General features: G+C 54.6%; 1 protein-coding gene across 2 annotated transcripts in view; it reads right to left on the minus strand.

Moving 5' to 3' along the window:
* Positions 1–2131: 2131 nt before the first annotated feature.
* NRG2 (neuregulin 2) overlaps positions 2132–14303 on the minus strand; it is a 208393-nt gene continuing 196221 nt past the window's right edge. For both annotated transcript variants that reach the window (XM_049873799.1, XM_049873798.1), the window contains exons 6-10: positions 9249–9351; positions 6815–6938; positions 6357–6484; positions 5261–5488; positions 2132–2924 (exon numbers count right to left, since the gene is read on the minus strand). In XM_049873799.1, the coding sequence (XP_049729756.1) occupies positions 2156–2924; positions 5261–5488; positions 6357–6484; positions 6815–6938; positions 9249–9351 (1352 nt within the window). In that variant the 3' untranslated portion in view covers positions 2132–2155. The remainder of the gene's footprint in view (positions 2925–5260; positions 5489–6356; positions 6485–6814; positions 6939–9248; positions 9352–14303) is intronic.

Raw genomic sequence — 14303 nt, forward strand, 5'->3', positions numbered from 1 at the left:
ATAGAGAAGTCACACAGCTAGTGAGGGGCAGAGCTGGATCTGAACCCAGGCTCAGTTGATGCCTACGCCACCACAACCTTAAGCTTCACTTCCCTCCCACTGTAGGTCTCCAAATGACCATGCATCCTGGGGGCATTAACACACACACACACACACACACTGGTCAACTACCTGAGCTCTTTGGGTAGAACATAAACTCTCATGTCTGACTGTAGCCTCATTGTTCCTGGTGCTGGGCACTGGCTTATGAAATTAGTCAGTGATGGGAAAGGCTTCTTAACCCTAGACCTGCATCTGTCTAAAATCACGTACTCTTTATCAGGGGCTGCGGGTTTAGACAGGCCCTGGCTCTGAGAGGGGGTATAAACTTGGGGAAAGAGCAACACCCTGTGGGCTTACCCGCTGCAGCAGCTGTAGTCCTCCTGGCAGTGAGAGGGTACCCATTATGCCATCTGGCATGTCTGGATTTTGCCTGTGAAATGCCTGAGGCCCAAAGGGTCGTCTTGCCTCAGCTACCCCAGTGCCAACCCCACAACCTTCCCCTCCTTGAGGTCGGAAACTGTTGCCTCAGTTCAGACCCTGCCTTTCTAGGGCAGGAACTGTGCCAGGGTTCTGAGGCTGAGTTTGAAGCTGAGTAATTTGCATCAGTCCCTTGGCCAGGTTCCCCAGCAGCCAGGGTAGACATCTAGTAAATGTTTATCCATCTTGGGCGGGGGGTGGTGGTGGTGGTGGTGGTGGTAAGACAACAGCGGCGGCAGTATTTGTTGGAGCCTGTCCTGGGAGCCAGGACCAGGGAGACTGGAGGGAGGGTTACTTCCTCTCAGGGGCTGCCCTGGCCCTCTCCATGCTCCACATCAACATCTGTCCATCTCACCCATGTCCCCAGCCCTCTGTCTCCCCTCCTCACCTGGGGGCGAGGCACACACCATCAAACATCAGTTATTTCTGATTTTATTTATAATATAAAAATGTTCAAGTGTCAACAGTCAGGTGTTTGGACATTTCAGGGCAGGGTTTGCACTTGTTTCTGTCTGGGATTTTTCTTTTCTTTTAATAACAATTACCTTTTTGACAAATTAGCAGAGATTCTGTGGACCCAGTTTTGGGAGTTAGGGGGTCATGGGAAGAGGGGGAGTGGAAGTTATAAGTGGGGTTGGGGCTGGGAGGCTGTCTGTGAGAAGGAAATGTTACTTTATTGCTAAGAAGGGAATCAAATACACTGTTCAATGGCTCTTCTCCGGTCCCAGCGTGACCATGCATCCAATCTAAAGAATCTGAAATGCAAAGGACATGCAGGCATAAAATAGAAAAGACGACCTGTAAACGAAGGTGCTGCAGAGGAAGGAGGGGCGTCCTGGAGGCCATGGCGAGGAGGAGCCGCTTATATTGGGCCCTTGGCAGAGCTGCCCCCTCCCTGGGGCAGGGGCTGTGGGGGAGACCTCTTTCTCTGCCCCCCCTCTTAGCAGCCGTGAGGAGCAGGGAGGCCCCCTCCTCATTCTGGTTGCTGTCCCTGGGCCTTTGTCTTCCCCAGTGTATTAACCAACCCCAACTCTGGTCCCAAGCCTAGGCCACGGTCTCTGCCTTCTCCTAGGGGGCTGGGACTCAAGGTCTTGCCTGGGGGGCAAACCTCCTCCTGTCCTCATTTTCTTTCCCAGGGCCAACTCTTACAGCAACCCCTCCCCCCAACTCACACCCATCAGAACCCCACAGCTTCCCCTTTCCCGGCTTTCTCATCCTGTCCGTTCAGGATCCCACAACCACCCCCTCCACCCAGACACCCCAGCCTTCTCTCCAGGAGCCCCAGATTAGCGTACAGCAAAAGGCACCACAATATAGGTTTCTATTATTAAAGAGTCAAAAAATTGGCCCATCTCTCTTTTTTTTTGTTGTTTCTTTTTTTTTTCCGAAGCTGTAAATCAGGATGTTACATATAAATAGTTTCCCTATAAAAACGTCTTTGCCGTTAGCTAGTATTATAAGACAATTTTTGCTAAAATGAAAATAAAACATTTTGTTATACTTTTTTCCTTTTATAGAAAATAAAAATATTTTTATTTCTTTTTTTCCTCCTTTCTCTCTCCAGTCGGTGGTCTCTGTTCTCCTTAAAGACAGTGGGGCGGGCGAGGCGGAGGGGGCGGCGGGCGGGCGGGGGCCCCTAGAGGGGCGCCGAGTCCTGCTTGCCCCGCGGCGGCGGCCCGCGGCTGTGTCTGCTGCTGGCCCGCGTGCTGTGGCTGTCCAGGGAGTAGTAAGTCCTGCTGTCGGCCGCCGGGCAGAGCGGCGGCGAGTCCGAGCGCAGCGCGTCTTGCGCCGTGCGCAGCCCGAGGAAAGGCGTGCTCTCGGCCGCCAGCGCCCCGTCCGCATCGTCCGCGTCGTCGTCCGAGGCCGAAGCCGAGCCGCCGCCCGAGCCGCTGCTCAGCGACAGCGAGTCCCGCGCCGCGCGTGCGCGCTGCGCCGCCAACCCGTTGAGGCGAGAGCGGCGCCAGCGCCGGGGCCCCGCCGACGTCCTGCGGGACGCGCCGCGCGCGCGCGGCCGCGGCGGCGGCGGCGGCGGGGGCGCGCACTCCTGCGTGGTCTCGTACTCGTCGTCCTCGGGGATGCGGAACGGGCTGGCGGGCAGGCTGCCCAGGCTGCCGCCGAGCGCACAGGCCCCGCGTCGCGGGCCCGGCCCCGCCGCCGGGTAGTAGTAGCTGTCGTAGCTGCGCTGCATATCCGCGCCGGGCCCGGGGCCGGGGCCTGGGGGCGCCGGGTGCCGCAGCAGCGGCTGCTGCTCCGCCAGGCGGTAGGTGATGGGCGCGGCCGGAGGCAGCGACACGGCGTGCGCCGAGTTGGGGGACGTGATCTCAAAAGTTGGCACCTGCGTGGCCAGCGAGTAGTGGAAGTCCACGGGAGAGAGGCGCGCGGGCGTGGTCAGGGCCGACACGTACCTGCGGGGAGAGGCAGAGTAGTGGGCCAGGAGGTGGGAGCTGGAGTGGGTGGGGGACCCACATAGGAGGCAGCATTCTTGCCCGAATCCCGCCTCCAAGAATAATGGCGGGGATCCATTTCCTTAACCTCTCCGAGCCTCAGTTTGCTTATCTGTTAACTGTACTATAGCATTCATTCCATAGTGTTGTTGGGACACTTTGGAAGTGACTCGAAGTTCTCACACTGAGAAACTGGGATTTGAACCCAAGACAGGCAGGAACCAGGCCTCATACTGCCTAATTCCAGAAACCACTAGTCCCAACTCAGTGAGCTGCCCTGGACTCACTGGCCCTACAGGGACAATTCATCCCACGGCACGATTGCTTCAGTGGAAGAAATTGTCTTTCTTATATTGAAGCCTGAAGCTGCCTTGGGGAAGGTCCTCCGCCCAGGATGACAGTCACCAAGACCCCACTGACCTGAATCTGCTTGGGGCTAAAGATCTCCAGTTCCTCCAAACATTTGCCCTTTTTAATATCTTCCAGGGTGGGTCCTGGGCACCTGTCTCTTGTCTTTCTCTACCGCCCCCTACCCCCAGCCCTAGCCCATCAGCCACTGTCCACCTCAGGTTGGGAACAACCCACGTCCATGCCTTTCTTCCACACTGCAGAGCTGGGACCTCACTGCTCCCTGGAACCAGCCTAGAGTCCCCATTACCTTCTCTGAGTCACCTGACTACCCCCTCTTTCCTCTCCCACAGGCATATCCAAAAAACCACCAAGTCCTACCCATGCTCTCTCTCTCTGAGTGTACCCTCTACCCTACTTCACTTCACCTGGGCCTAGCTGCCTCATTCTGGTCATTCCTCCACCCCAGGGCCTCTCCTCCTTCAATCCTTTTTCTATGTAGTTCCCAGGGCAATATTTTTAAGTCATAACTTGGCTTCAGGAGGCCCTTCCTTCAGAAGCCCAGGGCCCTGGCCCATCTATCTGGCCGCAGCTTCCTGTGTAGGCCCAGCTGTACTGCTCCACACAGCCCACCCTGCTCCAGGTGCCTGACCTCACCAGCCACGTTCATAAGTGTCTTAAAGCTGTTCCCCTTGCCTGGAATGCTTTTCTTCCCCACCTATCTCCTACTTTCCCACCCACCCATTAAAAAGTGTGATTGCTGTGGTTATTATTGATAACAATATACACCTAGTCAGCACCAGCTCCATGCCAGGTACTAAGGTAAGAGCTTTATGTGCATTATTTCAGGTGACCTTCACAATAGCCATGCATGATTAAGGTATTGTTATCCCTGTTCTACAGCTGAGGAAACAAAGGCACAGAGATGATTAGCCTGCCCAATCACACAGCTAGAAGGTGGTGGACCTGGGCTTGGAAAGGTGGGTCTTAGAAAACCTGGCTGTTTTAAGAGCCTACAGTCAGTCTGAGTTTCTCTGCCCTGAAGTGGTGTCCTGAGTGGTATCCCATGCTTTGCACTTTTCAGGAGGTAGCTGTGAGCTGCAGTGGTTTGTGTCTGTGGCCGGGAGCTCCTCAGGAGCAGGAACCAGTGGACCATATCTGGATCCCTCAGCAGTCTGCCCAGCATAGGGCCTGACATGGAGTAGGCGGAGTGGAGAACAGGAGAATATCTGCTCCTCCCCTTCCTCCCTGGCCTGGAGTTCTTAGCATGGGCACCTTCCTCTGCTCTCCTGCCATAGACCCTACTTGCTGAGGGCCACTCTAGGGCTGAGCAAGGGTGGGGGCTGGGTGGCTGTGATCTGGTGATCATTCTCTCTCCCTGACTGCCAGCCAGGGGAGAAGGGGAGTTTCCTGATTCTCAGTGCATCCATTGCTCAGGAACCTGACAGCTCCTTGAACTGTGGGGTCTTATTGCTGATGCTGGTGGGCCTGCAGTCATTCTTGGCTCATGCTCGTCCTGCACTGGTCAGCCCCCCACACCAACATCTGCACAATCTTGGTGCCTCTCTGTGCCTGCTGGGACATGGGGCCTCTAGGTGACACCAGGATACCCACTGCCATCGAGTCGATTCCGACTCATAACGACCACAGGGCAGCCATATGTCCATTTGTTCTAGTTAACAATTATTAATAATGCCCCCTTCTACTCTAAAGTATCCCAATAGGACAAGTAAGTTATATGGTCACCCCACACTAGGGTCTACTGGCCTAGCAGTAATCCAGTCAGGTTCTGAGCAGATCATTTAACCTCTCTGGGACCTTGTTTGTCCTTCTAAAAAATAGGATGGGGCTCTTTGGAGTGTCTGTGAGGTACCCTAAGTGTTCGCTCTGGGTCAGCAGTGCCAGCTTTCTGGCCAAGATGGGGCACAGGTCATGGGGTAAGGACTGACCTCTCGCTGTGTGGGGAGTCACGCAGGGAGTCTATGGAGTCATGGTAGGGTGGCACAGCTGCCCTGCGCTGTTCCTCCAGGCTGTAGGCTGCTGCCCGTCGCGCCCGGGCCTCCACACATGCTGGGCTGTTGCACTTGCTGGTGCCTACTGATGACAGCATGATGCCCGACTGGGAGTCAGAGGTCAGGCTCTCAGAACGCTCCAGGCTCCACGTGTGGCTCTCGTGTCTGGGGAAGCCAGGTGGGGGTGAGGCAAGGAGTTAGGAAGGGGCAGGGCAACCTAGCAGGCTTGGTCCCATGGCCACCCCCTCCCTGGCTCCTCATTCCATCTCGGGCTCCCTCAGTTCATTGTCCTTCTCCACTCTGGGCTGACTTGTGGTGTCACTACTGCGCAACTCTGATATTGGGAGAAGGGCTGGGGTCCCGTGGAGGGGTGGGCTATAATGTGCAGAGGCTCTCTCCTCCCTCAACCAACCTCCCCCTAGCCTCACCCCAGGGCCCCCTTTCTGGGATCCTTCCACCCCCATGGCTCTTAGCCACTTATCTCAGGGAGCCCAGCCCCAGTGGCCAATATGTGGGGGCCTGCCTATTCCATGGACTGTCCAGGGAAGAAAGAGGCCAGCCAAGTTATTTCTTGAGCTGTATAATAGACCTTTGTGCTTGTGTGGACAGGCCTCCCCAACTCTGGAGAGAAGGCTAAAGTGGACTATGATTCTTGTGGGCAAACTCAGAAGTGGGTATCAAATAACTTTGGATGTTTGAATGAGGAAGACTTTATGCCAGACAAAGGGAGGTCAAAACAAAACAAAACGGAAAGGTGGGAACTAAGTGACGCAGTTATTCCTCTGGGGCTAGTTTAGACTGGAAAAGGGAATCAGGCCCCCTGAGGGTCTGGAGGAACGTTTGGTGGTGAATCTGGTTTGAAGCCCCACCTCCATCCTCCCATGGCTTCTCAGGGGACCTTGATACAGAGCCCAACTGACTGTGAAGTTCCTGTGTGTGTACCCAGGTGGCCATGTAATGTGTACTCAGGCAGGCATGTGTGTGTATGCATAAGGAATCAACAAGCATGGTGGGGGCTTTGGTGGGTGCCCACCTGTGGCTGGAGGTGGGCGTGGCTGTGGAGCAGTGGTGAGAAGGAGAACAGGAGTGGCTCCCAGAGAAGGTGGTCTCGGTTTCCCTCCGGATGACATGGTCTGTGGCCGGCACGTTCTTGGACATATACTGGAACAGACAGAGGTGGGTGGGAGTTAGTGATGGGTGTCTGTTGGTGGGGATAGGGAAGGGTGGGCCTGGAGGGCTAGGTTGGAAGGGGGTACATTGGATGAGGAGCGTCTTGATGTTGGGGCAGCGATGGCCCCAGCAGATCAAACTCCCCTCCTTTCTTTAAGGAAGTGGACAAAGCAAGGCCAGTCACCCCAGAGAGGCAGTGTCCCTGGCAGGCAGGGCTGATCATGGGCTGGGTGGGCACCTGTCCTGGCCCACTCTTTCAGGGGGCACAAAAAGGCTGGCTGTCCAGTGAGGGCTCAGAGGGGGTCTGGGAACGCCACTCACGTCTGCCATCTGGATCTCCTCAGGGTCCAGCCGGGGATGGCTGGGCCCATTGGCCAAGCTCCGGTTCTGGTGGGCTGGGCACATGTTCTGCCGGACGTGGTTGTGCATCTGCTTCCGTTGTTTTCTGTGCAGGGGAGGGTGGGTTAGCCTGGCCTGCCCTTCCAGCCACCAACGTAATGTAATGTCAGCCTCCCTGACCTCTGCCCTGGACTGCTGCCACTCCGTCCATGCTTACGCTGCCTTCAGCCAGGACCCTCCCAATCTGCCCCCGACCCCATCACCACCACCCTGCAATCAGCAGAGCCTGAGTATAGTGGTACTGAGTGTCAGCTCTGCTGAGGGAGTACAGCTCCACTACTTTCTAGGTGTGTAACCCTGGGCAAGTTACTTAAGGTCTCCCTGCTTCATTTTCCTTATCTGTAAAATGGGGTGATTGAGACCATTGCTGTTGAGTTGATTCTGACTCATAGTGACCCTATAGGACAGAGTAGAACTGCCCCATAGGGTTTCCAAGGAGCACCTGGTGGAATCGAACTGCTGACCTTTTGGTTAACAGCTGTAGCTCTTAACCACTATGCCACCAGGGTTTCCTGTTGAGGATTAGAAGTATATAAAATATTCTAGCACACTGCTGGCTTTTACCATGTGCCAGACGCTGTTTTGGACATTGAGTATAGAGTAGAGAACAAGACAGCAAGGGTCCCTGCCCTCGTGGAGCTTGCAGGCCAGTAGGGAAAAGACAGACAATAAACACATAAATAAATGAACGAGATACTCTCAGTAAAGTGCTATGAAGAAAACAGAGGGTACTGTGGTTAGGTAGTCATGCCTGTGGGGCTGTATTACATTGGCATGTAGTAAGTGTTCAATAAATTTGTTTTAGGAGAAACAAATCTGATCATGTCACTCCCCTGTTTAAAGCCCTTCATTGGCCCTTAGTATCCTGCTTTTCTTTTCAGCCCTGTCACTGTCCTCCTCCCACCCCAGCTTGCTGCATCCTCGGAGGGCTGTTTCTGATCCCACGATGCCCTGTTCTCCCTGGCTTCTGAGCCTTTGTACACACCATTCCATCTTCCTGGAACACTCTTCCTCCTCCTCTTCACCTGCTAATCCCTGTTCATCCCTCAGGCCACAGTCTAAATTCTGCTTCCTCAGGAAAGCCCTTCTTCCTCCACAGCCGAGGTTAGGTGCCCCTGAATGTGCCCTGTGACACTGGACCTGTCACTAAGAGCATTGGCCACACTAGTGGGCGCTTGATTATGTGCCTGGTACAGTGCCTGGTGTCCAGCAGGTATTGAATGAATGTTTGTTGGAGAAATGAGTAAGGCAGTGGGGTCAGGTGAACAAGAGGCTTGCTTTTTTTCCAATTCTTGTCCTCAATTTTCCCACTTGGGCCCTGTCTCCTTCTCTGAGTTCCCTGAGCCCTAACTCCCTCCATTGCCTCCCTTTTGGCCTTTCTGGCCCTGGAAGGAGGGGCCCTAGAGGGAGGGGCCCTAGATCTCACAGATAGGGGCAGTGGGAGTCTAGACTCAGGGGCTCAGCCCCCCAGATGGCAGCTATGCCCAGACCCTTGCTCCCCAGATCTGAATCGATGGGATAAACCTATCATTTTTCTGCACTACATCACTCTACAACCTTTGTTGGTTCCCTATCACCTGCAGGATAAACCCAGACTAGCATCTGAAGCCCTGTGACAATATCAGGGCCCAGCTTTCTTTTTAGACTCATGCCCCTTTTTTTCCCTGACCACAGCCCTTTGCTCCAACTAGTCTGGATGCTTATGCTGAGGGAACACAGCTGACTGGCCTGTGCTTGTCTCCTAGCTTGCACTATTCTATCTGAACAGCCCAGGTCCCCTTCCTGTCCATTTATTCTCCTTGCGCTGAGGTTCTGCCCCCACCTCTCCTCTGCCTACCTTCTGTGTGCTCACTGCTCCCAGGGTGAGGTCAGGCTGTGTCTTGAGGTCTCTTTTCTTCCCTAGGGATGTAGCCTTCCTCTCTGCACACTCTCCCCTTCCCCACCCCATTGCCTGCATCAGGAGCTTATGGGGTCGGCTGCACACACCTGCTCAGGCCCTCACAGTATCCTTTGAGGGACATACTAGGATCCATTTTGCAGATGAAGACACTGAGGCTCAGAGAGGTTCATCAAATTGCTCAGAAATGGTAGAGCTGGATTTGAACCCAGATTTGTCTTCTTCCAAAGCCTGTGCTCATGACTATTCTTTGTTCCATTCACTAGAGCCTGTCTCTCCCACCCTCTGCTCTTCCTGCTTCTTGGCTTAGCTCTTTGTCCCCACACCCAGCTGCAGAGGTCCCTGAAGGGGTAGTTGGGGCTTAGGAGGGTGTAGAGGGCTAAGGTCAGGCACAGTGGGCCAGGGAGAAAAACAGTCTAGGAGGCCCTCCCTGCCGTGGCCTGCATGCTTGACACTCACTTGGTCTTGCAGTAGGCTACCACGCAGACGATGCCCACGACCAGCAAAGCCACGCAGATGCCAGTGATAGTCAAGACCCGCTTCTGGTACAACTCCTCAGCTTCTGCAGAGGCGGAGAGGATGTGAGGGGCAAGGCAGGAGGTGGATCCCATGAGGACAGTGATGCAGAGAACCCCACACTCCCTCAAGCTCAGACCCTGACAGCTCCACTCCATCCCTCCACCTCCAGCCAGACCCCTCCCTGCTGCCCGGTCCTGGATTGCCTTCTGCTCCCCCCACCTTCTCCTGCTCTCACCCCCCAAGGATCTGGTCGCACACAACTACCCTCGAGTTCCCCTTCCCAACCCCATGCCCTTCCCAGAGCACATGAGTGGAAAATGCAGGGGGATGGGAGGGGGTAGGATGGAGAAGAAGCTCCCAAGGCCATAGGGCAGGGTGCGGGGGTGGGGGGTGGCGCAGCCCAGCCTGGCCAGTAACCCTACCCTGCTCCACTATGGCCTGGTGGCTGCAGAGAACTTTGGTGGGCAGGGTGGGAGTTGTTCCTAATGGCAGTTAACATATAAACCCTGGGCAAAGGCCTGGCTTAGATACCTGGCTCATCTTCCCCAAGAAGGTGGAGAGAGGTTTGTCCTGGGCTGGTGGCAGGACATCAGATGCAGAGGTTGGACTTAGGAGAAACACCAGGGCCAGGAGCAGAGATACAGCAGACCAGTACCATGGGGAGGGGGCAGGGAGAAAAGCCTTTGCTTCCCCCTGAGGCCTGCCCAGGGTCATGGCCCGGCCCATACCAGCCCTCACTGTCTCTGCTGTGAGAAGCCAACCAGTGGCAGCACAGCCCACCTGGCTTCCCAGGCAGCCCTTGTGCACAAGGACCAGACCCAACCTTTCTGGGAAGCTGAGCTAGGCTGGGCCTCAAAGCCCTTAAAAAGGCCAGCCTATCTCCATTCCCTATTACTTGGTGGGGCAACCCCTACCCCTCTAGAACAGAGAAAGCCGGGAGAGAGAAAAGGACAAAGGTGACAGCACTAGCCACAGTCAAGACCCACAGCCCAGATACCCCACCCCTCCCTCACCCACTGCCTGTCCCCTCCACACTGCTCCCCTTCCCCCATCTCAGGGATAAGTGGAGACTGGACCCCGAATCCTTGGTGGAGCCCTGAGAAATATCCCTGACCTCTTAGGCTTGCAGCACGTCCTGTGGCAAAGGTATACACCAGGGGTACAAAGCCTTCAGACAGACATACACCTATCTGATACACAGACCCCCTTCACAAAGATACATCATGCATATGTTCGGAGGAGTAGGCACACATGCATAGACACACACACAACAGAATCATCTACACACTCCAGTAATAGGCACACATACACACACTGTCACGCCCACTGACAATCATGTGGCGACTTAAACAAACACACCTCCCCCAGGTCCCCAGCTCCAGCTCTACTTTCTCCATTCATCCCTCAGTCCTCTCCAGGCAACTGTCTCCATCACCCCTTTGAGACCGCTGTGGTCACGGTCATCAGAAATGGTCATGGCGTCAAGTCTAGTGGTCATAGTCCTTCCCCCTCAGCTGACTCCTTCCTTGTGGAGCCATACTTTCCCCTGGCTTCTGGATGCCCACTCCCTCCTGGACTTCGTTCAGCTTTACTGGTCGATCTTTCTCTATGTGTGGCTGCTTCCTCCTCTTCTAACTAGTTGCCGACTCCAACTCAGGGTGACCATAAGGTTTTTAATGGCTGAGTTTTTGGGAAGGAGATCACCAGGTCTTTCTTCCTAGGCACCTCTAGGTGGACTCCAACCTCCAACCTTTTGGTTAGCAGCTGATCACATTAACCATTGACACCACTCAGGGACTCCTCTTCTACCTGTGTAGAAACAGTAGGGTCTGGGGCTCTCTGGCTTCTCTGCCCTCTCTCCATTGTGGTCTCATCCAGACGCAGACGTCCCATACTGTCTCTATGCAGTTGCTCTCAAATTTATATCTCCTGCCCTGACTTCCTTCTCCCTGGGCTCCTGACTCATGCATTCAAGGGCCATGGCCAAATGGAATCAGTGATTCCCACCCTCTCTCCAAACCTGCTCCCCTGGGCTTTCCATTTCATTGGTGGCAGTACCACCTTTCCTTTTGCTCAGGCTCAAACCTTGAAATCATTCTCTATTACTTCCTTTCTTCCCACCTACGGTGATATTCCATCCACCAGGAAACCCACTTGACTCTACCTTCCTAATAGATCCTGACCACTTCTTACCATTTCCACCACTTCCAACTAATCCACGATGATGCCATCGCTTGCCTGGGTGACTGCAGCAGCCTTCTAACTGGTCTCTCTGCTTCCACTCCCACCCCTCTGCTCATGCCACAGTCTAATCTCTACCCAAAAGCCAAATCTACTCACACCCACAAAGCAGATCATTTTACCCCTCTGCTTAAAAACTCATGAATGGCTCCAGATGACCTGGGCCCACTTCCCTTTGGACCTCAGCTTGTAGTCCTCTCCCCCAGGCTCCCTGTCCTCCAGACTCACTGCAGCTCCCCCACCCATCGCACAAGGGAAGCCCTTCCAACCATGTGAGCATTATACTTGCTGCACCATTGCCGCAAATACTCTTCCCCCAGCTGTTTGCAGGGCTGGCTAGTTTTCATCAGGGTTCATTCCCAATGTCACCTCATTGGAAAAGCCTTCCCTGACCACTAAGCTAAAGTAGCTCCCCACCCCAGCTGGGCATCAGCCTGTTTACGTATGTTATTTTCTGTATAGCACTTATCACCACCTGATACCTCTCCTGTTGGTTTGCTGCCTGTCTCACCCCTGCAGGCTGTGGGCTCTAGATGGCAGGGACTCTGTAAGCTGTATCTCCAGAATCTGGTGAATTCTGGTGTTCAGTCGTTATATGTTGAGTTGATGAGTGAATGACTTTCAGGCCACCCTTAGAGATAGACGCATACCTACATGTACTCACAGACTCACCTCTGCATACGCAATTCCAACTGCACAAAGATGTTTCACCACACCCCTCCACACCTTCCCCTCCCGCACGGACTTAATAAGATTGGCACACTTTTCCCACCACAGACAGAACCACACACAGCAAACACACACACCTACACCCTGCCCCATTCACAGACACCATACAGCCTCGCCCCTCTTCTCCCTACCTCATCACAATCAGCAGTGATAGACGGACGCGCTCTTACACATGACTTGTAGCTGTGTTCTCTATATCTTTTACTGGGAATAGGTGATAGGGGATAGGTGGTGGGGGAACTAGGGTATCCTCAAATCTGCCACAGAACAGCCTTTTCATCACTGCCAGTCTCCCCAGCTTGTCTCCTCAAAGAAGCCTCAGCCCCTCTGAGCCCCTGCATTTCTGCTGCTGCAGTATGTCTGGACACTTGAGGCCAGGGTGGAGCCTCCCAGCACAAAGCTAGAGAGTTGGCGAGACTGGCTCCTCAAAGTCCCTTCCAGCCCAAGGAGTCTTCCAGGGACCAGAGGGCAGCGGGGGTGGGGGAGGTAAGTTCTGAGCTGGATGGTGGGGGGCAGGTACTGGAGGTCAGCCCCACCCAGCCCCACCCCTCCCTTTGCTGGTCTTGCCCACAGACACACACGAGTACCATTGGGAGGACTGATCATGGAAGGAGTGACAGCCTCAAGCAGATGGCAAAGCTTGGCAAACACAGGGCAGGGGGCAGACAGACAGGGAGTTATCAGCCACCAGCCTAGTGCACAGTGAAAAGCAGTGGAAATGGAAATGGTGAAAGGAAAGAAGGTTGAAGTCAAATTGAAAGGGATGCCTCTCTACACAACTCTCCAAACCAGGTTTCTAGGGCTTCCAGACACGGGCTCCTCCATGTTAACGACATTCCTGGCTCTTGTCTGGCCAGCCCTCTGGGCTGCACACAGCTCAGGAGGGGCCCCTTCTCTAGGGCACCTGTGGAAGGGGCGGTACTGCACATCGGGGGCACAGTCTGCACCCCAGGGTACGTGCTACTCATGAGCTTCTCTTATCTCCCCCCAAATCAACCTAGTTTACGATATGGCATCTTGATGGGCCAGGAGAGATTTTTAGAATCATCCCTTTTACATTATCTTGGAAAGGAAAGAAGGCATTCAGCACACATAGTGTCAGGGGCTGTGGAGAGGGACTGTGTAGATGGCTCTGAGTGATACATAAAGGTTCCGTACCCTTTAATTCAAATCCAAGGTGTTCTGGCAGTGCAGAAGAGAGGAGGGTCAGAGAGGGGAGGAATGGAGGCAGAGAGAGAGATGGGGGAGGGACAGAGGGTCAGAGAGGGAGAGAGAGAGAGAGAGAGAGAGAGAGACACGTTGGTCAGGACTCTTCAGACATCAGCAGCCAGCCTGTGAGGTGAAAGCAGGTTAGTGGTGTCCCCTCCCGGGCCTCTGAGCTCCTTCCCTTGGCACCCAGTCCCCAAAAGCCCCTGACGGGTGTGGAGAGAGGAAATGTTAGAGTCAGCAGGCAGAGCGGGTTCTTTAGAGATGAACTGTGGGAGTTAGTACCTGGTGGGGAGGCAGAGGCGCAAGAGTCAGTTGGCAAATGTCCCCAGGGCAGAAAGGGCAGTGGGGATGAGGATATGAAGAGCCCCATTCTCTTCCTCCAGCTCCAGTGCCAGGACCTTCAGCATTCTGAAGCCCCACCTGCCCAGCTTACTCAAGGGGCCCTATTTGCCTGCCTCCCTCCCCAGCATCCTTGGTGGGGCCTCTTTTCTTACCATGACTTTCTTACCAGAAATTTCTCTGTTCAGAACGAGGGCGTGGGGCACTAGGACTGGCCTCATGTCCCTGCCCTGCCCCACAGGCCTAGCTGACCTGCTCATCTACTAGGATCCTGGGCATGGAGACTCAGAGCTTGTGAGGAAGCACTCTGTGGTGGAGCAGGACTGGGGAGAGGAGGCAGGCCACTTCATTTGACACTCCCAACCTCCTAGAAGCCTGCAGAAGAGGCTAGGCTGCAGGATCTGAGCCTGATTTCACTACTTGGAAAAGCAAATGGCCACTCAGAGAAAAAGACAAGCAGGTTCACTTGTGGAACAT

Source organism: Elephas maximus, chromosome 2, assembly GCF_024166365.1.
Source record: "Elephas maximus indicus isolate mEleMax1 chromosome 2, mEleMax1 primary haplotype, whole genome shotgun sequence".
NCBI classification, from domain to species: domain Eukaryota; kingdom Metazoa; phylum Chordata; class Mammalia; order Proboscidea; family Elephantidae; genus Elephas; species Elephas maximus.